The sequence below is a fragment of the Watersipora subatra genome, chromosome 8 (genome assembly GCF_963576615.1).
Source record: "Watersipora subatra chromosome 8, tzWatSuba1.1, whole genome shotgun sequence".
In the NCBI taxonomy this organism is placed as follows: Eukaryota; Metazoa; Bryozoa; class Gymnolaemata; order Cheilostomatida; family Watersiporidae; genus Watersipora; species Watersipora subatra.
This window is the reverse complement of record NC_088715.1, coordinates 4,584,838-4,611,301: the sequence shown is the minus strand read 5'-3', so window position 1 is coordinate 4,611,301 and position 26,464 is coordinate 4,584,838. Positions and strand designations below refer to the sequence as shown.

The window sequence follows — 26,464 nt, the reverse complement described above, 5'->3', positions numbered from 1 at the left end:
ATGGATGCAGAGGACCTGGACAGAACCCTGACAGGAGAGGAGAAGGTCTGCCAGATGGCTACCATAAGCTCTCTCCCAAGGTCTAGATTTGAGACTGTGGTCACCAATGGGGAGGGAGAGTGTTGTAGAATGTGATCCACTGAGAGCCGAGCCGGGCTGTGCTCAGTCAGGCAGAATAACGAGGTGAGAGTCCAGCCAGTCAGAGCCAAACCGAGTAGAGCCAAGCCAAAGCCGAGCGGTCAAGCCCAGCAAAGTAGAACAAGAGGGGGGGACCCTACCTGCTATATAAGCCTGAACATTTGTGGTAGAGAGCAGAGCTGTTCTGGGCCTGTTCATTGCCTGTTACTTGAGCACTCTTGTACTCTTATGAGCTAAGCAGAAAATATACGTATAAACTCATGCACCGAGTTTTGTACTAGTGAAGGAAAGAAAGAGTGGCACAAAACCTTTACAGTACGAGTATATGATGTTACTGGTACATGATGGTACGGGTACATGATGGTACGGGTATATGATGGTACGGGTATATGATGGTATGGGTATATGATGGTACGGGTATATGATGGTACGGGTATATGATGGTACGGGTATATGATGGTACGGGTATATGATGGTACGGGTACATGATGGTACGGGTATATGATGGTACGGGTACATGATGGTACGGGTACATGATGGTACGGGTACATGATGGTACTGGTATATGTTGGTACGGGTATATGATGGTACAGATATATGATGGTACGGGTATATGATGGTCCTGGTACATGATGGTATGGGTATATGATGGTACGGGTATATGATAGTACGGGTATATGATGGTACGGGTATATGATGGTACGGGTACATGATGGTACGGGTACATGATGGTACTGGTATATGATGGTACAGGTATATGATAGTACAGGTATATAATGGTACGGGTATATGATGGTACTGGTATATGATGGTACTGGTATATGATGGTACGGGTATATGATGGTACGGGTATATGATGATACGAGTATATGATGGTACGAGTATATGATGGTACGGGTATATGATGGTACTGGTATATGATGGTACTGGTATATGATGGTACGGGTATATGATGGTACGAGTATATGATGATACGAGTATATGATGGTACGAGTATATGATGGTACGAGTATATGATGGTACGGGTATATGATGGTACGGGTATATGATGGTACGGGTATATGATGGTACTGGTATATGATGGTACTGGTATATGATGGTACTGGTATATGATGGTACGGGTATATGATGGTACGGGTACATGATGGTACAAGTAAATGATGGTACGGGTATATAATACTACAGGTACATTATTATATGGGTACGTGATATGACTTACAAGTTATTCCACCTCAACTTTTTGTTAGAGATTCACTCCTTGCTTCTGTCTTATCTTCAGGGTTTTCAGCTGTAGCAGCCTAACAGTTGTAGCTGTTGTTATACTTTAGGGTAAAATCAAAAGCCGTCCTACTACACACTTTTATGTCTATCATTGAATATGCAATTGTTCATGTCTATATGCCTCCATAAACTCAAGTCTGTCTTCCTTAGGCGTACTTTGGGACTATATGTTCACTGACCTGCTGGGGTCATGGGGTCAGCTGTCCTAGTATTGGTAAAATATATTAAATTACAGACTAAAGTATTATTATTATATTTCTATAGTCTCAAGTCTCTCAAAAGACTGAAGGTGTTAACCCTTGATTTCAACAACTTCAGTGCAGGACTCCCTCCTGTGATTGGTGAAATAGGAACACTGGAGATTCTCTTACTCAGGAACTGTCAGCTGACAGACCTCCCACAGAGGTAATGCACAAATATTGTATACCTCTATTAGTCTGATGGATGAGTTATTATACAGATATATACAGATTATACACTGGAAGTATAGGACCTGTGTATGAGTCATGGCCTTTTTATGATGTTGTCTATATTTGTTATCATCCTGTATGTGATTATTCTTTTCATAACCAAAGTTGGGTTACAAAATATCTCTAAAATTTTAAGAAGACTCCTCTGGTTAAATTGTTTAAAACTGTTTAAATATTTTAAAGTTCATGGCAACTCTTGTTGATTGATTTGGAGCTTTTAGGGAATTTCACACACATGATGTGAATAATGTACGTGAATTGTTAGAAGAGAATTCTGCTAGCATGTAGAATATAGAATCTCAAACCTTGACTGCCTTTTGAGCTTTTAAGGATTTCATTTGTGTATGATTGTGTTTAATGGCCAGAATCTGAAAACTCTAGCAACCAACAACCATAAACTATCAAAAAGGAAATCGGCAAATTTCAGAATTTCTCAAAATTTTAGTTGATTTTATCAGAAAGTAAAGGTATTATTCTATTATTTGTGATTATTTTTAATGTTTGAGGTCATCTGACTGCTAAGATGTTTCAAGATTAAAATCAACGAAACCATATTGCATATATATTGCTACAATAAAATTTTAAGTCCAGCTACATATATATTGCTAGAGGTGTCTCATATGCCTCAAATAAGATAATTAACCTTATTGCTTGGATAAAAACGATGTGTCCAGACTTGCCTAAAATGATGCACATGCCACGAGACTGCCCGTCTTCTGCTCGCTCAAAGTCGAGTACTACGTGGCTCTATTGGCATATATTTTCAACTGTATCAGCTTAACAGCTGTATCTGTTGTTATATTTTAAAAGTGTATTAATAGGGGTTTATGTGTATGTGTATATAAAAGTGTCCTAGGGTATTATGTTGTTGTATTTTTGGGTAAAATCAAAAGCCTTCCTACTACACACTTTTATGTCTATCATCGATTATGCAATTGTTGATGTCTACATGCAGCCATAAACTCATGTCTGTCTTCCTTAGGTGTACTCTGGGACTATATGTTTACTGGCATGTTGAGGTCATGGGGTCTGCTGTCCTAGTATTAGTAAAATATATTAAAGTACAGACTAAAGTATTATTATTATATTTCTATAGTCTCAGCTCTCTCAACAGACTAAAGTAGTATTTTATATTTCTATAGTCTCAGCTCTCTCAAGAGACTGAAGAAGTTAACCCTTCATGAAAACAACTTCAGTAAAGGACTCCCTTCAGTGATTGGTGAAATAGGAACACTGGAGAATCTCAGACTCATGAAGTGTCAGCTGAGAGACCTCCCACAGAGGTAATGTACAAACATTGGATACATATATTAGTCTGATGGATGAGCTATTATACAGATATATACAGATTATACACTGGAAGTGTAGGACCTGTCTATGAGTCATGGCCCTTTTATGATGTTTTCTATATTTGTTATCATCCTATGCATGATTATTCTTTTCATAACCAAAGTTGGGTTGCAAAATATCTCTAAAATTTAAGAAGACTCACTTGGTTAAATTGTTTAAAACTGTTTAAATATTGAAAATTTTAAGTCAACTCTTGTTGATTGATTTGGAACGTTTAGGGAATTTCACACACAACATTGTTAGTTACATGTAGAAGAGAATTCTGCTAGCATGTAGAATGTAGAAACTCAAACCTTGTCTACTTCTCTAACCTTTGGAGCTTTTAAGAATTTCATTTGTGTATAATTGTGTTTAATGGCCAGAATTGGAAAACTTTAGCAACAAACCACCATAAACTATCAAAAAGGAAATCGGCAAATTTTAGCTTTCGGCAAATTTAAAATATCAGTATTATTCTATTATTTGTTTTTGATGTTTGAGGTGATCTGACTGCTAAGATGTTTCAAGATTTAAATTGACAAAACTTGATCGTGGTTAAACGCTTGTATGAAAAAGATATACCCAGACTTGCCCAAAATGATGTACATAGCCACGAGACTGCCTGTCTCTCACTCATATTCACATCAGCTATTGCTATCAAAGTCGAGTACTACGCGGCTCTATTGGCATATATTTTAATTTACATCTATGGTTAAATTTTTAGTCTAGTTGCATATTGCTAGAGTATCTCGATATTCCTCCTCATCTTTGATCCTAAGATATGTAGCTCTCACTATGTTGTATACGCAGGTTGGTAGTGGTCACCACTCTGCTCTTGTAAGTCCTTCTGGGTATGTCCATAATACCAATGATCTGTAGGTGCATGACTTCCTCTGTCTTTACATACCATGTGTTACATCTCATTTTCTTCAGTCGATCCGATGGTTTCAGGCTCACACATCTGGATACTTGGGTGCTAACAAAATATTGAACTTTAAGGGTCTATTGATAACTTATTGAATGTCGCTTGAAATTTATAACATCTAGTAAAAACAGTTGCAACACAAATCCATATAGTTACAAAACTTACCATGGTAGTGTCGGTAGTTATAATGGGCCACTCTCAGTGGACCTGGTTTTACAAGTTATAAGGTCTTTAATCTCCCCACTTCTGCAGTACACTTGAAACCTATCTGAGAAACAGAATACCGCTATCATGGTTTGTGCATCATACATTCATCTCTCTCTATCCCCATGCATGGTAGTTTCCACACTGACACCACAGCTCCACAGATGGAGAAACATAAACATCCTGTATTAATAAAACAAGTGTGATATAAGCAGACTGTATTTTACAAAGGACCTACTTTGATGAAGGCTCACTTATAGAAAACTGAATCTACTGATTCTTAGTTTTTATTCTAACATGTATCTACTGTAAGCTTTCAATTTGGGAGTTAGATTGATCGACAGTGAAAATTACAAAATGATTACATGTTTAACAAAAGCATAAATAGGTCAAGCCAACAATTTGAAGCTTTGATTTTGGAATTCAAAGGTGAGCTGCACTGATCAATGCATTTTCCTCAAATCTCTACAAGTGGGAAGTGAGCATGAATTCTAATAATTAAACTAATTTACTAGCTAAAACAACCAGAGAAAATCTAAACTAGTTGCATGGCTTATAGTTACAGCTTTCAGCTAGTTAAAGTTGAAATCAAGTCTTTAGACCGCAAGTGGAGGCTCCAAATATATTTGATTAATAGCTTCTGTATAAAATCATACACATTATTTGATACTAAAAACAATTATTATTGACCTTGAATATCTAGACATCTTGTTACTACATCCCTCTTACCTGTTCATGGTGATTTATTATAGTTAGGTGAAATGAGAAATTAAGTTTGTTAAAACTAGAGATGTGAAGTAGTAAATAATGGGTTGACTCACTACAATCATTTGTACAATGTTTCTTGTTGGTATATGTATTCATGAGTAGTAAAATTATTCCTTTTATTTTAGTTTAGTAAATAGAAGAAACTCAAACACAAAGATAGATATACCTACATTCTCATATCTTTCTCAGCAGCATAACACCTGTCAGCTCTAACCATAGGCTATCTGCCCCAATCTTTCACCACCTGATGCTCAAACAGTCTGAGGCATCTTCACTGAAGCTAGAGGTTAGGTTGTAATTCTGTTGTTATTCAATAGATCAGTCCGATTCAATGATTGAAGGAGGTTTGGAGTGAAGCAAATTGTCATTCAGTAAATCAGTGAATTTTCCCTTGAATCTATGAAGGTTCTATAGTGTTATTACTTCTATTCCTCAAGTTTTACCCTGATAATTTACTGAAAGACACACCACCCCATCCTGAGAGATCATTTTCACTTACGCTAATGCCAAACTTATCCAAGTCTAACTGTGGATAGTGGATTCTCTAACAACGAGAATCTTCGATATCACAGACAACTAGTTTGTTCGTGATAATATTTATTACGATCTAATTTAAAAAAATTATTTTGATCATTGGCTGAAAAAGGGACCGTATATTTATCGCTTGACGACTCTTTTCCATACGACACTTTATATCATGAATTCATCACCCGCTTGAAACTATTTAAAACTATATACTTGAAACGTACTTCGGTGTTGATGCCACAATTCATCGGTGATCGTTGATGATAGCCATGTTCACATTATCACAAACCCATCTGCAGTTGTATCAGGAAATACTCCGTGACATTTATCTTTTTATATTTTCAGGAAGAAACCTCTTTGTTTGGCATGTGAGAATCAAAAAATAGTCTCGCAGTGACTATCCTAAACAGATATGAATTAATTGCGCTATCCATGACGGTGAATTACCATCACGGAAATGGTTCACATTTGAAAGGCGGTCGATGCTCAGCAAAGCATCAGGAAACTTTGACAGCCGCAAACTTAACCGATATGTCCGCGATGCTGGTTGATGCCATCAATTCACGGTTCACATAATCGATGATGGATGCCAAAAAAAACTGCGACATAGAGTGAACCGGCCTTGAGCGTTTTAACCTGGTTAAAGTTTTGTCGAATATAATCTTGCAACTGGCAGTCAGATCATCTCAAACATCAACAACACTTGATAAAATGATAGAATAATACTGATACTTTCTGATAAGATTTACTAAAGATTTTGTACAAGTTCATCTTTAAATTATGTTGTTTCAGTTTAATGAGTTTCTCCTTCAAATTCATGTCTAGCGACATATTCTGAGCTGTTTGGGTCCCTGACCCTGTTCAGGTTAATGAGCTTCAAAGTCATGTCTAGCAACAGATGCTGAGCTGTATGGGTCCTTGACCCTGTTCATTTTAATGAGCTGCTCCTTCAAAGTCATGTCTAGCAACAGATGCTGAGCTGTATGGGTCCTTGACCCTGTTCAGTTTAAAGAGCTGCTCCTTCAAAGTCATGTCTAGCAACATATGCTGAGCTGTATAGGGCCCTGACCCTGTTCAGTTTAATGAGCTCCACATTCAGAGTCATGTCTAGCAACATATGCTGAGCTGTATGGGTCCCTGACCCTGTTCAGTTTAATGACCTGCTCCTTCAAAGTCATGTCTAGCAACATATGTTGAGCTGTATAGGTTCCTGGCCCTGTTCAGTTTAATGAGCTTCTCCTTGAAATTCATGTCTAGCAACAGATGCTGCGCTGTATGGGTCCTTGACCCTGTTCAGCTTAATGAGCTGCTCCTTCAAAGTCATGTCATGCAACATATGCTGAGCTGTATGGGTCCCTGACCCTGTTCAGTTTAATGAGCTCCTCCTTCAGAGTCATGTCTAGCAACATATGCTTAGATGTATGGGTCCCTGACCCTGTTCAGCTTAATGAGCTTCTCCTTCAAAATCATGTCTAGTAACAGATGCTGCGCTGTATGGGTCTCTGACCCTGTTCAGTTTAATGAGCTCCTCCTTCAAAGTCATGTCATGCAACAGATGCTGAGCTGTATGGGTCCCTGACTCTGTTCAGTTTAATGATCTGCTCCTTCAAAGTCATGTCAGTCAACATATGCTGAGCTGTATGGGTCCCTGACCCTGTTCAGTTTGATGAGCTCCTCCTTCAGAGTCATGTCTAGCAACATATGCCTAACTGTATGGGTCCCTGACCCTGTTCAGTTTAATGAGCTTCTCCTTCAAAATCATGTCTAGTAACAGATGCTGCGCTGTATGGGTCCCTGACCCTGTTCTGTTTAATGAGCTGCTCCTTCAAAGTCATGTCTAGCAACAGATGCTGAGCTGTATGGATCCCTGACCCTGTTCAGTTTAATGATCTGCTCCTTCAAAGTCATGTCAGTCAACATATGCTGAGCTGTATGGGTCCCTGACCCTGTTCAGTTTATTGAGCTCCTCATTCAGAGTCATGTCTAGCAACAGAGGCTGAGCTGTATGGGTTCCTGACCCTGTTCAGTTTAATGAGCTGCTTCTTCAGAGTCATGTCTAGCAACATATACTAAGCGGTACGGGTCCCTGACCTTGTTCAGTTTAATGAGCTGCTCCTTCAAAGTCATGTCTAGCAACATATGCTGAGCTTTATGGGTCCTTGACCCTGTTCAGTTTAATGAGCTCCTCCTTCAGAGTCATGTCTAGCAACATATGCTTAGATGTATGGGTCCCTGACCCTGTTCAGCTTAATGAGCTTCTCCTTCAAAATCATGTCTAGTAACAGATGCTGCGCTGTATGGGTCCCTGACCCTGTTCAGTTTAGTGAGCTGCTCTTCAAATTCATGTCATGCAACAGATGCTGAGCTGTATTGGTCCCTGACTCTGTTCAGTTTAATGATCTGCTCCTTCAAAGTCATGTCAGTCAACATATGCTGAGCTGTATGGGTCCCTGACCCTGTTCAGTTTATTGAGCTCCTCCTTCAGAGTCATGTCTAGCAACATACGCTGAGCTACATGGGTCCCTGACCCTGTTCAGTTTAATGATCTGCTCCTTCAAAGTCATGTCATGCAACATATACTGAGCTGTGTGGGTATCTGACTCTGTACAGTTTAATGAGCTTCTCCTTCAAAATCATGTCTAGCAACAGATGCTGAGCTGTATGGGTCTCTGACCCTGTTCAGTTTAATGATCTGCTCCTTCAAAGTCATGTCATGCAACAGATGCTGAGCTGTATGGGTCCTTGACTCTGTTCAGTTTAATGATCTGCTCCTTCAAAGTCATGTCATGCAACATATGCTGAGCTGTATGGGTCCCTGACCCTGTTCAGTTTAATGAGCTCCTCCTCCAAAATCATGTATAGCAACAGATGCTGAGCTGTATGGGTCCCTGACCCTGTTCAGGTTAATGAGCTGCTTCTTCAGAGTCATGTCTAGCAACATATGCTAAGCTGTATGGGTCCCCGACCTTGTTCAGTTTAATGAGCTGCTCCTTCAAAGTCATGTCTAGCAACATATGCTGAGCTGTATGGGTCCTTGACCCTGTTCAGTTTAATGAGCTCCTCCTTCAGAGTCATGTCTAGCAACATATGCCTAGCTGTATGGGTCCCTGACCCTGTTCAGTTTAGTGAGCTGCTCTTCAATTTCATGTCATGCAACAGATGCTGAGCTGTATGGGTCCCTGACTCTGTTCAGTTTAATGATCTGCTCCTTCAAAGTCATGTCATGCCACATATACTGAGCTGGATGGGTCCTTGACCCTGTTCAGTTTAATGATCTGCTCCTTCAAAGTCATGTCTAGCAAGATATGCTGAGCTGTATGGGTTCCTGACCTTGTTCAGTTTAATGAGCTCCTCCTTCAAAGTCATGTATAGCAACAGATGCTGAGCTGTACGGGTTCCTGACCCTGTTCAGTTTAATGAGCTGCTTCTTCAGAGTCATGTCTAGCAACATATACTAAGCGGTATGGGTCCCTGACCTTGTTCAGTTTAATGAGCTGCTCCTTCAAAGTCATGTCTAGCAACATATGCTGAGCTGTATAGGTTCCTGACCTTGTTCAGTTTAATGAGCTGCTCTTCAATTTCATGTCATGCAACAGATGCTGAGCTGTATGGGTCCCTGACTCTGTTCAGTTTAATGATCTGCTCCTTCAAAGTCATGTCATGCCACATATACTGAGCTGTATGGGTCCTTGACCCTGTTCAGTTTAATGAGCTCCTCTTTCAGAGTCATGTCTAGCATTTTATGCTGAGCTGTATGGGTCCCTGACCCTGTACAGTTTAATGATCTGCTCCTCCAAAGTCATGTCTAGCAACAGATGCTGAGCTGTGTGGGTCCCTGACCCTGTTCAGTTTAATGAGCTGCTCCTTCAAAGTCATGTCTAGCAACATATGCTGAGCTGTGTGGATTCCTGACCCTGTTCAGTTTAATGATCTGCTCCTTCAAAGTCATGTCTAGCAACATATACTGAGTTGTATGGGCCCTGGACCCTGTTCAGTTTAAAGATCTGCTCCTTCAAAGTCATGTCTACCAACATATGCTGAGCTGTATAGGTTCCTGACCTTGTTCAGTTTAATGAGCTGCTCTTCAATTTCATGTCATGCAACAGATGCTGAGCTGTATGGGTCCCTGACTCTGTTCAGTTTAATGATCTGCTCCTTCAAAGTCATGTCATGCCACATATACTGAGCTGTATGGGTCCTTGACCCTGCTTAGTTTAATGATCTGCTCCTTCAAAGTCATGTCTAGCAAGATATGCTGAGCTGTATGGGTTCCTGACCTTGTTCAGTTTAATGAGCTCCTCCTTCAAAGTCATGTATAGCAACAGATGCTGAGCTGTGTGGGTCCCTGACCCTGTTCTGTTTAATGAGCTGCTCCTTCAAAGTCATGTCTAGCAACATATGCTGAGCTGTATGGGTTGCTGACCCTGTTCAGTTTAATGAGCTGCTTCTTCAGAGTCATGTCTAGCAACATATACTAAGCGGTACGGGTCCCTGACCTTGTTCAGTTTAATGAGCTGCTCCTTCAAAGTCATGTCTAGCAACATATGCTGAGCTTTATGGGTCCTTGACCCTGTTCAGTTTAATGAGCTCCTCCTTCAGAGTCATGTCTAGCAACATATGCTTAGATGTATGGGTCCCTGACCCTGTTCAGCTTAATGAGCTTCTCCTTCAAAATCATGTCTAGTAACAGATGCTGCGCTGTATGGGTCCCTGACCCTGTTCAGTTTAGTGAGCTGCTCTTCAAATTCATGTCATGCAACAGATGCTGAGCTGTATTGGTCCCTGACTCTGTTCAGTTTAATGATCTGCTCCTTCAAAGTCATGTCAGTCAACATATGCTGAGCTGTATGGGTCCCTGACCCTGTTCAGTTTATTGAGCTCCTCCTTCAGAGTCATGTCTAGCAACATACGCTGAGCTGCATGGGTCCCTGACCCTGTTCAGTTTAATGATCTGCTCCTTCACAGTCATGTCATGCAACATATGCTTAGCTGTATGGGTCCCTGACCCTGTTCAGTTTAATGAGCTCCTCCTTCAGAGTCATGTCTAGCATTTTATGCTGAGCTGTATGGGTCCCTGATCCTGTTCAGTTTAATGATCTGCTCCTTCAAAGTCATGTCTAGCAACAGATGCTGAGCTGTGTGGGTCCCGGACCCTGTTCAGTTTAATGATCTGCTCCTTCAAAGTCATGTCTAGCAACATATACTGAGCTGTATGGGTCCTTGACCCTGTTCAGTTTAATGATCTGCTCCTTCAAAGTCATGTCTACCAACATATGCCGAGCTGTATGGGTCCCTGACCCTGTTCAGTTGAATGATCTGCTCCTTATAAGTCATGTCTAGCAACAGATGCTGAACTGTATGGGTTCCTGACCTTGTTCAGTTTAATGAGCTCCCCCTTCAAAGTCATGTATAGCAACGGATGCTGAGCTGTATGGGTTCCTAACCCTGTTCAGGTTAATGAGCTGCTTCTTCAGAGTCATGTCTAGCAACATATGCTAAGCTGTATGGGTCCCTGACCTTGTTCAGTTTAATGAGCTGCTCCTTCAAAGTCATGTCTAGCAACATATGCTGAGCTGTATGGGCCCTTGACCCTGTTCAGTTTAATGAGCTCCTCCTTCAGAGTCATGTCTAGCAACATATGCTTAGCTGTATGGGTCCCTGACCCTGTTCAACTTAATGAGCTTCTCCTTCAAATTCATGTCTAGTAGCAGATGCTGCGCCGTATGGGTCCCTGACCCTGTTCAGTTTAGTGAGCTGCTCTTCAAATTCATGTCATGCAACAGATGCTGAGCTGTATTGGTCCCTGACTCTGTTCAGATTAATGATCTGCTCCTTCCAAGTCATGTCAGTCAACATATGCTGAGCTGTATGGGTCCCTGACCCTGTTCAGTTTATTGAGCTCCTCCTTCAGAGTCATGTCTAGCAACATACGCTGAGCTGTATGGGTCCCTGACCCTGTTCAGTTTAATGATCTGATCCTTCAAAGTCATGTCTAGCAACAGATGCTGAGCTGTGTGGGTCCCTGACCCTGTTCAGTTTAATGAGCTGCTCCTTCAAAGTCATGTCTAGCAACATATGCTGAGCTGTATGGATCCCTGACCCTGTTCAGTTTAATGATCTGCTCCTTCAAAGTCATGTCTAGCAACATATACTGAGCTATATGGGTCCTTGACCCTGTTCAGTTTAATGATCTGCTCCTTCAAAGTCATGTCTAGCAACATATACTGAGCTATATGGGTCCTTGACCCTGTTCAGTTTAATGATCTGCTCCTTCAAAGTCATGTCTACCAACATATGCTGAGATGTATGGGTTCCTGACTTTGTTCAGTTTAATGAGCTCCTCTTTCAAACTCATGTATAGCAATAGATGCGTAGCTGTATGGGTCCCTGACCCTGTTCAGTTTAATGATCTGCTCCTTCAAAGTCATGTCTAGCAACAGATGCTGAGCTGTGTGGGTCTCTGACCCTGTTCAGTTTAATGAGCTGCTCCTTCAAAGTCATGTCTAGCAACATATGCTGAGCTGTATGGGTCCCTGACCCTGTTCAGTTCATTGAGCTCCTCCTTCAGAGTCATGTCTAGCAACATACGCTGAGCTGTATGGGTCCCTGACCCTGTTCAGTTTAATGATCTGCTCCTTCAAAGTCATGTCTAGCAACAGATGCTGAGCTGTATGGATCCCTGACCCTGTTCAGTTTAATGAGCTGCTCCTTCAAAGTCATGTCATGCAACAGATGCTGAGCTGTATGGATCCCTGACCCTGTTCAGTTTAATGATCTGCTCCTTCAAAGTCATGTCTAGCAACATATACTGAGCTATATGGGTCCTTGACCCTGTTCAGTTTAATGATCTGCTCCTTCAAAGTCATGTCTAGCAACATATACTGAGCTATATGGGTCCTTGACCCTGTTCAGTTTAATGATCTGCTCCTTCAAAGTCATGTCTACCAACATATGCTGAGATGTATGGGTTCCTGACTTTGTTCAGTTTAATGAGCTCCTCCTTCAAACTCATGTATAGCAACAGATGCTGAGCTGTTTGGGTCCTTGACCCTGTTCAGCTTAATGGGCTGCTCCTTCAAAATCATGTCTAGTAACAGATGCTGCGCTGTATGGGTCCCTGACCCTGTTCAGTTTAGTGAGCTACTTCTTCAGAGTAAAGTCTAGCAACATATGCTAAGCTGTACGGGTCCCTGACCTTGTTCAGTTTAATAAGCTGCTCCTTCAAAGTCATGTCTAGCAACATATGCTGAGCTGTATAGGTCCTTGACCCTGTTCAGTTTAATGAGCTCCTCCTTCAGAGTCATGTCTAGCAACATATGCTTAGCTGTATGGGTCCTTGACCCTGTTCAGCTTAATGAGCTTCTCCTTCAAAATCATGTCTAGTAACAGATGCTGCACTGTATGGGTCCCTGACCCTGTTCAGTTTAGTGAGCTGCTCTTCAAATTCATGTCATGCAACAGATGCTGGGCTCTATGGGTCCTTGACTCTGTTCAGTTTAATGATCTGCTCCTTCAAAGTCATGTCAGTCAACATATGTTGAGCTGTATGGGTCCTTGACCCTGTTCAGTTTATTGAGCTCCTCCTTTAAAGTCATGTCTAGCAACATACACTGAGCTGTATGGGTCCCTGACCCTGTTCAGTTTAATGATCTGCTCCTTCAAAGTCATGTCATGCAACAGATGCTGAGCTGTATGGGTCCTTGACTCTGTTCAGTTTAATGATCTGCTCCTTCAAAGTCATGTCATGCAACATATGCTGAGCAGTATGGGTCACTGACCCTGTTCAGTTTAATGAGCTCCTCCTTCAGAGTCATGTCTAGCATTTTATGCTGAGCTGTATGGGTCCCTGACCCTGTTCAGTTTAATGATCTGCTCCTTCAAAGTCATGTCTAGCAACATATACTGAGCTGTATGGGTCCTTGACCCTGTTCAGTTTAATGATCTGCTCCTTCAAAGTCATGTCTACCAACATATGCCGAGCTGTATGGGTCCCTGAACCTGTTCAGTTGAATGATCTGCTCCTTATAAGTCATGTCTAGCAACAGATGCTGAGCTGTATGGGTTCCTGACCTTGTTCAGTTTAATGAGCTCCTCCTTCAAACTCATGTATAGCAACAGATGCTGAGCTGTATGGGTTCCTGACCTTGTTCAGTTTAATGAGCTCCTCCTTCAAAGTCATGTATAGCAACGGATGCTGAGCTGTATGGGTTCCTAACCCTGTTCAGTTTAATGAGCTGCTTTTTCAGAGTCATGTCTAGCAACATATGCTAAGCTGTATGGGTCCCTGACCTTGTTCAGTTTAATGAGCTGCTCCTTCAAAGTCATGTCATGCAACAGATGCTGAGCTGTATGGGTCCCTGACTCTGTTCAGTTTAATGATCTGCTCCTTCAAAGTCACGTCATGCAACATATGCTGAGCTGTATGGGTCCCTGACCCTGTTCAGTTTAATGAGCTCCTCTTTCAGAGTCATGTCTAGCAACATATGCTTAGCTGTATGGGTCCCTGACCCTGTTCAGCTTAATGAGCTTCTCCTTCAAATTCATGTCTAGTAACAGATGCTGCGGTGTATGGGTCCCTGACCTTGTTCAGTTTAGTGAGCTGCTTTTCAAATTCATGTCATGCAACAGATGCTGAGCTGTATTGGTCCCTGACTCTGTTCCGTTTAATGATCTGCTCCTTCAAAGTCATGTCAGTCAACATATGCTGAGCTGTATGGGTCCCTGACCCTGTTCAGTTTATTGAGCTCCTCCTTCAGAGTCATGTCTAGCAACATACGCTGAGCTGTATGGGTCCCTGACCCTGTTCAGTTTAATGATCTGCTCCTTCAAAGTCATGTCTAGCAACAGATGCTGAGCTGTATGGGTCCCTGACCCTGTTCAGTTTAATGAGCTGCTCCTTTAAAGTCATGTCATGCAACAGATGCTGAGCTGTATGGGTCCCTGACTCTGTTCAGTTTAATGATCTGCTCCTTCAAAGTCACGTCATGCAACATATGCTGAGCTGTATGGGTCCCTGACCCTGTTCAGTTTAATGAGCTCCTCCTTCAGAGTCATGTCTAGCATTTTATGCTGAGTTGTATGGGTCCCTGACTTTGTTCAGTTTAATGATCTGCTCCTTCAAAGTCATGTCTAGCAACAGATGCTGAGCTGTGTGGGTCCCGGACCCTGTTCAGTTTAATGATTTGCTCCTTCAAAGTCATGTCTAGCAACATATGCTTAGCTGTATGGGTCCCTGACCCTGTTCAGCTTAATGAGCTTCTCCTTCAAATTCATGTCTAGTAACAGATGCTGCGGTGTATGGGTCCCTGACCTTGTTCAGTTTAGTGAGCTGCTTTTCAAATTCATGTCATGCAACAGATGCTGAGCTGTATTGGTCCCTGACTCTGTTCCGTTTAATGATCTGCTCCTTCAAAGTCATGTCAGTCAACATATGCTGAGCTGTATGGGTCCCTGACCCTGTTCAGTTTATTGAGCTCCTCCTTCAGAGTCATGTCTAGCAACATACGCTGAGCTGTATGGGTCCCTGACCCTGTTCAGTTTAATGATCTGCTCCTTCAAAGTCATGTCTAGCAACAGATGCTGAGCTGTATGGGTCCCTGACCCTGTTCAGTTTAATGAGCTGCTCCTTTAAAGTCATGTCATGCAACAGATGCTGAGCTGTATGGGTCCCTGACTCTGTTCAGTTTAATGATCTGCTCCTTCAAAGTCACGTCATGCAACATATGCTGAGCTGTATGGTTCCCTGACCCTGTTCAGTATTTGCATTTTCCCTTCTCAAAAACTGTTCCATTTGTCCAGCAACATATGCTGTACGGGTTCTTGACACTGGTCAGCAATTACATTTTCCCTTCTCAAAAGTTTCTCCATCACAACTATAAATAGGTTTCACAGCTATTAACAGCTAAAAGTCTTATCTTTATCACCATTGGTCAATTTAAAGTATAGCTACTGCTCTCTCTGTCCATAACCCTTCATAATTCATCGATGATAAATAATTCATGGATATTAGATTCATTGTAATGAGTCATTCTCATTGGATAAACTACAATTTCTACTGTAATTCCTTCTATCTGAATACAGCTTCATTTGAGTATCATTTAAGAGGACTCGCAGATTCGCAGTTAATAAAAGGTGACTTTTTTATCAATATTCAGTTATTAGAAATAATTAAGTGCAGTATGGATGTCAAAACATTTTATTGTTGTACTACAGTAGCAGTTGTTTTAAATATGCCAACTTTCATGCAATCACACAATTCTGTACATACAATTAATAAGATGACTAAAATGTTGACCAATATGGGGCTTGAACTTTTGACATTCAGCTTATTAGACTACCTCTCTAACTAACTGAGGTAATCAGCCACCTTTCAAAGCCTCCGAATAGTTGTACCAATCCGAAAAAATGCTTTGGTCAGGTCTTGAACTCATGAACCTTGCTTTCATTCAATGAGACGTGGAATATAACTCCAAGTTTAGTGGTGAGCATATACCTCGTGTATTGCTCTCATCTAGTGATATGTGTTTTCACACCACCTTAATGAGTACATATAGTAATCAGTATTGAGTTGGCATAGTCTGACAACTCCTGCCTCTTCACTTTGATCTCTCTATCATGGTCATAATTTAGGGTGATTTAGAATTCCATATGTATAGGGAGACACGACTAGGTACACAAAAGGCATTCAGATTCCAATTTTAGAAGTAAGATAGCTTTTGTCTAGATTGGGCTACACTAAGGTCAATGATAACTGAGATGGATTACGTCCATTGACAATAGATAAGTGCATAGTTGGTGGTGTGTCTGCAAAACTGTAGCCTGAGATCTTTATGAATATTTTAAAGGCTATGATAGCCAAATGCTTGCAATGATGACAAGCTCATTTGGCGTATGCTAAATTTGAGGTGGTCTGACTGCTACGATGTTTCAAGATTGAAATTGACAAAGCTTTCTCGCTGTTTAAACGCTCAGAAGAAAAAGATGTGTCCAGACTTGCTCAAAATGATGCACATAGCCATGAGGCTGCCTGTCTCTCACTCCTATTCACATTGGCTAATTCAGACTATACAAATACTGATCACTCACCTCATTGCATGATACATGATACACCTCATTGCTTACTACATGATACATATTATTAGACAGTCTGTCACAGGTACTTCTGAAGTATGCATAGGGAGTTTTAAGGTGCCCTTAATCTCTCCTTCTTTCACTCTCACTTCTCAGGTCTTTTTAGAGTGTCTTGTATTATGATATGTAAACTAAGAATTAAAATACTATACTTATGACTAAAGCTAAATGTAGAATATCTTATAGTCTGTTTCTTGACACGCAGTTAAAGACTTAGTAAGGTTGCCATACATTGATTACTTTTACTTATGCTCTGAACTCCAGCTAATAAAATAGGTTTATATCAAAACTTGTAAGTAAATATTTTAACATTTTTTTAAAATTAGAATATCAGTAGTTGTTAGTAATAGCAAAGAGCTGATGATTGCTGTTCAACACTTTTCGTTATACAACAGAATTGATGTTGGAATAACATGCTTGTTTTATGGTTCCATGTTAAATATCTCTTATTATAAAACCTGCTCTCTAATGTTCTCTTGAGTCAGGCATTTGATATTTAATATATTATATGGTTTCACATTAAATACCTTTTTATATTAAACTATTTATACATTACATGAATATCTTTTGCAATTACATGATATGCACACTGAGGATTGTCTAAGTCGTGTGTAAAAATACTAGCCATATTTTAATTTAAATTAAAATTATTAGGAAATTATAATATTATTAGTTTGATTAACATGACCAATATACAGCATTATAATCGATTGTGTTCACCTTGACCTTAACAACGATATGTTTATGATATTCTATGCTGCAGGCTGCACTATTTGACTCAGCTGAGGTATTTGAATCTATCAGAGAACTTCCTGGTAGAACTACCTTCAGTCGTCTACCGTATGACTAATCTGAAGAAGTTAGGTCTCTCTGACAATAAAAAGTTGACAAGAATAAATAGTCAATTCGCTAAGCTACAGCAACTCACAAAGCTATATTGTGATCGTTGTTTCTCTCTCCAGTCTCCCCCGTACGAAGTATGCATACAAGGTATCGCTGCTGTAAATAAATACTTTGCTGATCTGGTGGAAGGAAAAGGAGTAGAGCAGCTCAAAGTACCAGTCGCAGTTGTAGGTATGACTGGTGCAGGGAAAAGTAGTCTCATTAGAAGCCTCCAGTCCGGTAAACGGGAACTTACCTACCGAGAGAAAAATTCACCATTCGATGAGACAACCAAAGTGTTCCAAATGGAAGACCTGAACAACTCTCCTCTCAAGTTTATAGACTATGGTGGCCATGATATCTATCAGATGGCCTACCAGCTAGTCATACGAGAGCGATGCATTCCACTCCTTGTAGTCAACATGGAAGAGTTTAACTCATATATGTTTGCAGGGTCTAGAGAAGGTGCAAGAAGACTCTGTATAGACTGGCTGTCTCATATCTACTTGGCCAGTCCAAGATTAGATCCACCTGTATTAGTCCTCACACACACTGACAAGCTGGATACTGAGTTGGTGGAAGATTGTAGGGAAAAGTTGCTCTCCATTTCAGAAGCAGCAAGAAGAGAGTTACTCAGAGACTACGAGCGGTGCTGTGGGGAATTTCAAAAAGATTTCAGTCCTATCATCTATCTTACCAACACTGACGAGCCTTTATTTAACCCTCAGGATATCTTTGAGTTTGGCAATGACCTCGGCGAAGTATCTAACATTAAAGGTTTGAGAGCAAATTTGGAGAAACGGTGTGAGAAGTTAATCATGGAAATTCCCCTACTTTGGGAGCGTGTAGAGAAATTCATAAAACGAGAGGAAGGAACTTACATTCCTTTGTTGAAGGTAGAGAACGAATTCTCAGACACTGATTTTAAAATCATTCTGCGATATATGCATAATACGGGGCAGGTCTTGTGGTTCGAGAGAACCCAAGGTCTGTCCAGTTACATATTCCACAAGATTCCTATTATTACTGAGATGATAGCTCTGTTATTCCACCACACAGCTGAGCAACAATGGGAAAAGAGGGTCGAAGAGTTGGTTCCTTTCACACACCAAGAAGAGTGGGTCAGTAAACGGAAGTACCAAGCATTCGTAGCACAGTTTACTACTAGTGGCATCATAGATGAAGTCTTGCTAGTAGATCTCCTTAAGAACAGCAGTGAGTTACCTGTTGAAATATCCATGCAACTTTTAAAGAGCTTCGCCATCTTGAATGGTCCAATAGAAGACAACTCTAAAAGGCGATCGTACATCCTTCCATACTTTACGACTACTTCTGTAGAAAAGATATTTGCAGTGGATGACAATGTACCTCTCCGACTGGACATTGCCTTAGGTGGTCTTTCTCCACCTCCTTATGTATATCAACTTATGACTGTTGCTGTCCTGAAACTCCGCTCAAGTCTGCTGTCAAACATAAAGGTGTGGAACGATGGAGCTGTGGTACACAGTGAAGAGTTTACCACAATTCTGAATCATGACTTAACCAACCGAGTGGTCTCATTAAGAGTTGGTACTACAGTGGCACAGCTACCAGCTTCCTGGGAACATTTAATAGTGACAACTAAAGCTATTCTTAACCAGCTCTACGCCGTGTGGAAAGGGAGTCATACTGAAGTTCTTCTCTACTGTTCTCAGTGTCTCATCGGACAAAACCCTGCACCTCATTTCTATGTCGACCCTGAGTGGTTTTATCCTATCGACTGTGACTACAGCATTACCTGTACTAGACTCCCCACTACACGTTCACATCTGTCCAAGGTGGTCTGTCCAAGTTGTGACAAGTTGAGAAATGATAAAAAACCTTCCGTTCCCAAGCCTCTCAGATTTCCTTGTGAGTCACCTTTCTCACTCTTTTCATTGAATTTAGTCTCAGTCAAGGTCTCAGTCAGTTGGCTAAATGCAAGAATTTAAATTTTTTCCTCCAGATAGTGAAATCTTTTTGTTAGACAGTATTGATGACAATCCTTATGATGTCCTTCAGTTGCAAATAGGAAATAGATTTAACCGTTCTGGAGCCGTCTTTGTAGATTATGAAATGCTTTGGTTAGTTGACACCTTTTATCAATTAGTAATTGTGTTACATCATACCTACAGGTGACCAACTAACTGTTGTTGATGTACAAAGCCTTGAGAACCATTTATCTGAAATAAGAGAGAGTTGTCCTCCCCAAACAGTTGGTAAGCTTCTTCTCTGTGTATGTTCTCATTAAGTCTCAGATTCATATAGTGTTCATATAAGAGTAAATGAAAATGGGAGTAAACACGAGGAAAGAAATTGATACTCTATAATAACAACAGAAACATAGAGTATTAACTCTGTTATATTCAGGGCATCTGGAGAGCACTTCTGAGGAAGCTGAAAGTGACTTGTCAGATGTGGAGGATCAAGGATATTGTGATGAGTCCAAAGCAGACAAGGTCATGAGGCTACGGCTATGCATAGTCAAGAAGCCGAAGATTAAGCAACTGTATCAGTCTAACAAGGTAATATAGTTTATCAGTTTAATATGTAGCTTACATGCTGCTGACAGCTTCCATCAGAGGAAGAACATAGACATGGTGAGTTAATTTGTTAAATGATAAAGATCATAAAACTCATATGGATATCACATAGCGTGTTAAGAATGTTAAGAACCATCAGAGATCCGTGATGTAATTGAAGTTACCTGTTGCTGTCTCATTTAGAGAATAATGGCCCATATTTGCTTTTGATAAAGCATTGTAATGTCAAGAGTAGACAACTTCTCACCATATTTATTCCTTTCTCTGTATCCTTTGTAGACTTGTGACTCTTGAACTCAGCTTATTGGTAAAGCTAATGGTGAGGTTTTTTGTCAAAACGCAAACAGCAAGAGTTGTGTTCTCTTATATTACAACTTAACTGGGTTCTATAATTGTATTATAAAGGTCTATGCTATGAGTGAACCAGTGAGGGGCAGAGTTCTAATCATCAACAATATGAATTTTCGCTATGGTCACGGTAACAGAGCTGGTTCCCAATTTGACTACAGAAATCTCAGCATGATGTTCAAAGACCTCAAGTTTGATATTGCCAAGTCACAGGCCGAATTAACAGACCTGCGAGCGCAGGTACTCCGTGTGTCCCCTCATAGCCTTGTTTCTGCTTAAAGATTGTAGAATTTGGCTGATTTAAACTCATGGTATAAAACTCTGTTTAAAGTGAGACACTGCTGTAACTAGTGTATGTCTTGGTCTGGTAGTCAGGGTGTTAACAGATCATCTGATGAGAGACATTGATACAAAGCCTCCTAATTGTAATTTATGTTTGCAGGGAACCGAGTCTTGTTTTAGAGCTTCATTTTTAGTTTTCATTCTCTAAATGTTAGGTAAGGTTTCCTAGCAACACTTCAACGACTTCCTGGTATCTGGCAGTTATACAAAAGAATGTGAATCCATAAAAATATTGGCCTGTACTAGTCAGGGTTACTATCTTTACCCAGGATATCTACAGAGAGATACAGATTGAAACAGCGAGAGAGGAACACAAGAATCTGGGCATGTTTGTCCTAGTAATCATGACTCATGGTACGAGTGGTAACCATCTGCTGGATATCGAGGGCAACATGATTCCCTTAATCCATATCCAAGACCTTCTGTCTCCACGGAATTTCCCTGCTATGAAGGGCAAGCCTAAGTTGATGATCTTGCAAGCATGCTCAGGAGGTTTGTCACCCAATAAAGGATGCACAGTTTGGGTACACAGGCTATACTTTAAGAAGTACTTTCTGAATAAGTACTATTTGACTAAATATCAGTTTCATCAACTCTTTGATAACCTAACACTTTGTGTACCACAAGCCGTGCAGTGTGGCTCAGCACAGTGTTTGCATATGGAACCACCTGGTGTGACTTTAGTACCTGTGAAACAAGTTTCTTATTAGTGAGTAGTTAATCAATTAGCTTATAGTATCTGTACTTAAACAGAAGGAAAGAAATATCTGCATGTGTTATGTATATCTGCATCCACTGATGTACAATTTTATACTGATTAATTTGGTAACGAATCAAATAGCTTTGGTAGCTTGTATTGTCAACATTGTGTCATAGTGTTCCAAAACATGAGTCAATGGCTGACAACTACAAGTATGTATTATAAAGATAGCTGTGTATGATCGAGCTGTACAACTGCAGTTGAAAATCTGCCCCGAGTATCAGCCTCATTGCTATTGGCTAATGTGGTCGCCAACAGAGCAGAAAGTCTGCCCTGGGCAATGAGGTTTCATCACTAACCCCAAAACGTGTAACACTAGCAAAACATGAATGCGGCAATGATCTATTAGGCCAATAACCACTCAGGGTCTAACTTCAAAATGTCTGCACTTCCTGTATGCTAGTATTAACATACATTTACAGAGATTTATCTAGTATAAAAATATAACATAACTAATCAAACATTCTGTTATCTAGGGAGACGAGACTTTGGAGAAAGTAGAGAGCTTCTTCCTTCACCAATATCTACCATCACAAGCAGCCCAACCACTGAGTCAACTACAGTTAGCAGTACATCAGTTCCTCAGTCAACCACAGTTAGCAGTACATCAGCTCCTCAGTCAACCACAGTTAACAGTACATCAGCTCCTCAGTCACCAACTATTTCAGTTCCACCTCCAACTACTCTGAATGCTGATGATTTCTTCATCATGAAGGCCAGCAGTGAATGTAAGTACAGAGTCTAGTCTCAGATGTCCTTTACCAAGATTTATCAAAGTATTTCCTCTGTGAATAATTATTTGTTTAGCTTGTGACTAGCCTTAGTTCCTACAATGTGCTTGTAGATGATAATCAGTGTTTACTCTATACACATGAGCTTTGACTATCATATACCATTGAGTCATGAACTTATCAACATACCACTCTATGTCTATTTTAGCCTACATGGCTACTAAATCCTGCAGTCATGGAGCCTGGTTCATCAGAGTTCTTGTGGCCACATTCTACAAACATTCTTCTCATAGAGATATAGAGAGTCTCTTTAAGATTGTAAGTAGTCATTCTATTTTATAGCCTGAGAATCCCTATATTTGCCCATCTTATTTTATATCCAATTAACTTTAATCTCACGACCAAACACGAGCGGAGCGATCGTTCGGGAGATTTATGATAAATGCATATGTGCGCACAACTCACGAAAATTATTCATCAACAATGTCGCAAACCCTTGTACCGAAATCTCATCAACAAATTTAACCATTTTTCAATGGAGTCGTTTAAGTATAAAAACGATACAAAACAGATATAAATCTATTTAAATATGTTACCAAGTCTTTGAAAACTGTAGACAATATCCTAAACCTTACCCATCTGATCGGATTATACATAAATAGACAAATTAATTCGCCCTAAAATCGTTATTAAAACTTGACAAGCCTTATTTTTATCAAAATTAAGACCGGCAAACGAAACGCCAATAAAACTGTGCGACAGATAGTAGAACTATTAAGCAGTGCGCATTTCACGAGAAAAACGTGCTCATTTCACCAGGCTATGGCATTGTTTAATTGCTGAAAGTTTTTAATATTTTTCCGTTTTTAACATCTTGCAAAAATATTTAATTATAAGAATAATTATTCGATATTTTAAAATTATTATAAGATTTAATTTTAAGAATAATTATTCAAATTTAACCAAAGGTTTCTGTAATAAATGTAGACCATTTGAGGCGTTGACCGATTTACAGGTAGCCAAAATTTACGTTAGCCAAAATTCTTTACATCTTATGTACAAGCTAGGGCCGAACTACAACACCCTTTTATGACGAGAACATTTTTTTATTTTGCTCCAGTTTGCAGAAAACTTCCAGACGAGTGAACGCTCATACTTGCTTTCTTTTAAAAATCGCTATCAAAACCATTCTACATTTAACACAACCAACTTTCAAACTGTGTATATTACACAGCAGCTTGCCATTTTATTTCTAATATTGCATTTTAGAGTTATAATAAACATATTTCGTTAGTGTTGTTGTTAAATTACATACATTACAGTAGGTTAGGCCTACAGCTTTAATTAATATTTATTTTATTGTTGTAAAACATAGGCTTGAGATAGTAGTAGATTAGGTGTGATTTTTTACAACCTTTTGTTTTGCATAACATCACAGCAACCATCAACATCAAATGCTAATGTTCAACAGCACGCTACTCAAATTAATAACAACAACTCATCTGATTCAGAGAATCAGATGAGTCCATCTGTTGAATTTTTATCTTCTCTTACCCTTATAGAACAGTTACTCATTGCTCAGGTTAATCCTACAATCTCAATATTCCGTCTTTCGCGTGGTGGCCAATTTGAATTCAGAGGTCATGTCAGGAAATGTCATGTCAGACAGAGGACATGTTCAGAGCTCATGTCAGGTCGTGGGCTGTATGACAGGGGAATTTCTAGTGTTAATATATTCACCTTTGACACTTCAACACTGTTTCTCAATGTTTTCCTTTGTCTATATCCTATGCTGTTCTTATCACAATCCGCAGGAGTTATTTAGTAGCAGTAGTATAAGGGGGCAGTTGGTGACAGAGCCTCAAGATCTGCGGCTTTCTTAGCGCTTGACTGCGCCTCCTTCTTAACCCATTGGAAATTAGCCTATTTGCTTTATTTGCTATGTGAGGATCAGCCTATGTTCCTTAAAGACCCATTTCGTCGAAGCGATAGTCAAAGATAGACTGCGGGTTTTCTAATGATACTTGACAAACTAGCTAAAGTTCCTGGTTTTCACTACAGGTGTTTGGTGACTGAGCATCCACACCCGCTCCTTATGTGTTTTGGAAATTAGCCTGAATTTGATGCGAGCATTAGCCTAAGTTCCTAATGATTTTGAAACTTTAAAGCTAGCATCGCATGATCCCTATTACGACTTTAACCTCTATCATCAGGAAATTGGCCTAAATTTATCATGAGCATTAGCCTAAGTTTCCCAAAGGCCCTGAGGCTTCACAGCTAGTAGCACGGATTATTAAGACAATGCCCTTCTTTTGTGCAGGCGATGGTTAAGAAAAGACTAGAATTATTGTATTTATCCTCTCCCATACCTCACTATATCGCTTCAGCCGTGAGCGTATTGGACGTAGCTGCGTAAGGACGGTGATCATTGCGCTGCACTTTCTTTTTAGAATATTTGTGATAAAAGTAGTAAAAATAATACGCTATTACGTTTCGTCACATGATCTTCGCCGGGGAAGCGGTTTAGGCAGGTTTTGTGCGATCCGAGCTTGATTAGCAGTCTCTTATTGGTCAGTTTTGCTTTGGACTGCTGCAGAGAAAGAATCAAACATTTTTAGCTTATTCCAGTCACCAGTAGGTGAGTTCCCATGTTCTGTCATAAACATGCTGTTGGACTCGCTCTCCTTTGTAATAAACAGACCATTAGACTCACTGTTTCTTTTAGGCTAGTTCCTGGGGCAAATCCATCAAAAACCACTTGCATCAGAAAGGGTGGTGTAAACATTGAAGCCTCTTGACCAAAATCTACTAACTTTAATAAAAATGTTCTCTATTTAGTGAGATGTAGGAGGGGATAACTACAATAACTCTATTCTTTTCTTGAACACTGCCTGCACAAGATAGGGCAGTTTATTATTCTTGGACTAATCAGTTGGTAATCCTTGGGTCAAGGTCGCAATAGGATCACGTGATGCCAGCTTTTATGCCTCAGGACCATTAGAAGCTTAGACTGCTTTTCACAACAAATTTAGTTTCTCAAAAAAATTGAGATCAAGGTCGTAATAGCGGTCACGTGATGTTAGCTTTAAAGCCTCAGTGTTATTACATCACCATCACCTGCATCGTCATGGTTTGATCACTTATGCTGTTTCTCCAGCTCAGGTAGCCTTCCCTATCTTACTACTCCATTCCTTTCTATCCTTTCTCATTTCCTCTGCCTGTTCATATTTCATTTCTATAGATTTCAGGTTATTTTCAATGTTCTTATTTCAGATGAACTCAGGGACACTCCTGGATCTCTTCAGGGGATTTCTATATTCTCATAGTACTTCTCTTCATTTAATGCTCACATTAAATTTAGGCTAATTTCCAAATGCCTAGGGAGAGGATATCGAAGTCTACCCGCAAACACCCATAGTGAAAGCGTGGATCTGTTTAGTCAAGTATTTGTAGAATGTCTGTAAGCTATCCTTGACTACTGCCCCGACATAATGGGGTTTTAAGGAAATTGCGCCTATGCTCACGTAGCAAATGGCTAATTTTTCATAGTGCACCCACTAGCACAAAATGCTGAACGGTCCTGAGGCTCCGTCACCAACTACCACTCCGTATACTACTAGTAGCTTTGGTACCTGACATTATTAACTATTACAGGTCCTTTTCTCTGGTACAAATAACATCCTGTTAGTTCTGAGACTTGAACTCATCTCATCAGTTCAACTAACACATTGTAGCAAGCCTTTTGGTGTCATCATGATATGTTACTCTGTGTTTATTTGTATGTTTTAGATACAGTCACGGGTGAGACAGGTCAGTATGGCGGATCAGAATGCGAGGTCATGTGACACTCAGGGAGGTAATGTACCAACTAGCAGCTGCACCTTTACAAAACTCCGTAAACTCTATCTCTTCCCTGGATTCAGAAAAGACAAGGACTGACAACTTCTCACTATTTCTACATTGACACCAGACAGACCATCAACTAGAATAATCATGGAACTTCCTCTTGTTTTCATAGTTGTACTTCTTATGAACTCATCTCATTGGTTAATAGGTCAGCTTGACATAGC

The 26,464-nt window shown here is 40.1% G+C and overlaps 2 protein-coding genes across 2 annotated transcripts; both read left to right on the top strand.

Moving 5' to 3' along the window:
* Positions 1-20,507, top strand: LOC137402238 (malignant fibrous histiocytoma-amplified sequence 1 homolog). The gene is made up of 7 exons (XM_068088737.1): positions 1-131; positions 1,684-1,824; positions 3,032-3,172; positions 17,534-19,542; positions 19,806-19,889; positions 20,041-20,195; positions 20,493-20,507. The coding sequence occupies exons 1-7, from the start codon at positions 1-3 to the stop codon at positions 20,505-20,507; spliced, it is 2,676 nt and encodes an 891-aa protein (XP_067944838.1).
* On the top strand, positions 20,235-26,333 carry LOC137402237 (caspase-9-like). Its single transcript, XM_068088736.1, has 5 exons — positions 20,235-20,801; positions 21,173-21,395; positions 22,140-22,391; positions 22,603-22,712; positions 26,184-26,333. The coding sequence occupies exons 1-5, from the start codon at positions 20,628-20,630 to the stop codon at positions 26,331-26,333; spliced, it is 909 nt and encodes a 302-aa protein (XP_067944837.1). The 5' UTR covers positions 20,235-20,627.
* Positions 26,334-26,464: the final 131 nt, after the last annotated feature.

What these genes read in the sequence shown, in the direction of transcription:
- LOC137402238 (XM_068088737.1), top strand. Translation starts at nt 1, where the DNA reads ATGGATGCAGAGGACCTGGACAGAACCCTGACAGGAGAGGAGAAGGTC. An exon ending in GAGGGAGAGTGTTGTAGAAT is followed by an intron (nt 132 to 1,683) that starts GTGATCCACTGA and finishes ATATTTCTATAG; the next exon opens with TCTCAAGTCTCTCAAAAGAC. An exon ending in TTGTCCTCCCCAAACAGTTG is followed by an intron (nt 19,890 to 20,040) that starts GTAAGCTTCTTC and finishes TGTTATATTCAG; the next exon opens with GGCATCTGGAGAGCACTTCT.
- LOC137402237 (XM_068088736.1), top strand. Translation starts at nt 20,628, where the DNA reads ATGAGTGAACCAGTGAGGGGCAGAGTTCTAATCATCAACAATATGAAT. An exon ending in TAACAGACCTGCGAGCGCAG is followed by an intron (nt 20,802 to 21,172) that starts GTACTCCGTGTG and finishes ATCTTTACCCAG; the next exon opens with GATATCTACAGAGAGATACA. An exon ending in CTTGCAAGCATGCTCAGGAG is followed by an intron (nt 21,396 to 22,139) that starts GTTTGTCACCCA and finishes TCTGTTATCTAG; the next exon opens with GGAGACGAGACTTTGGAGAA.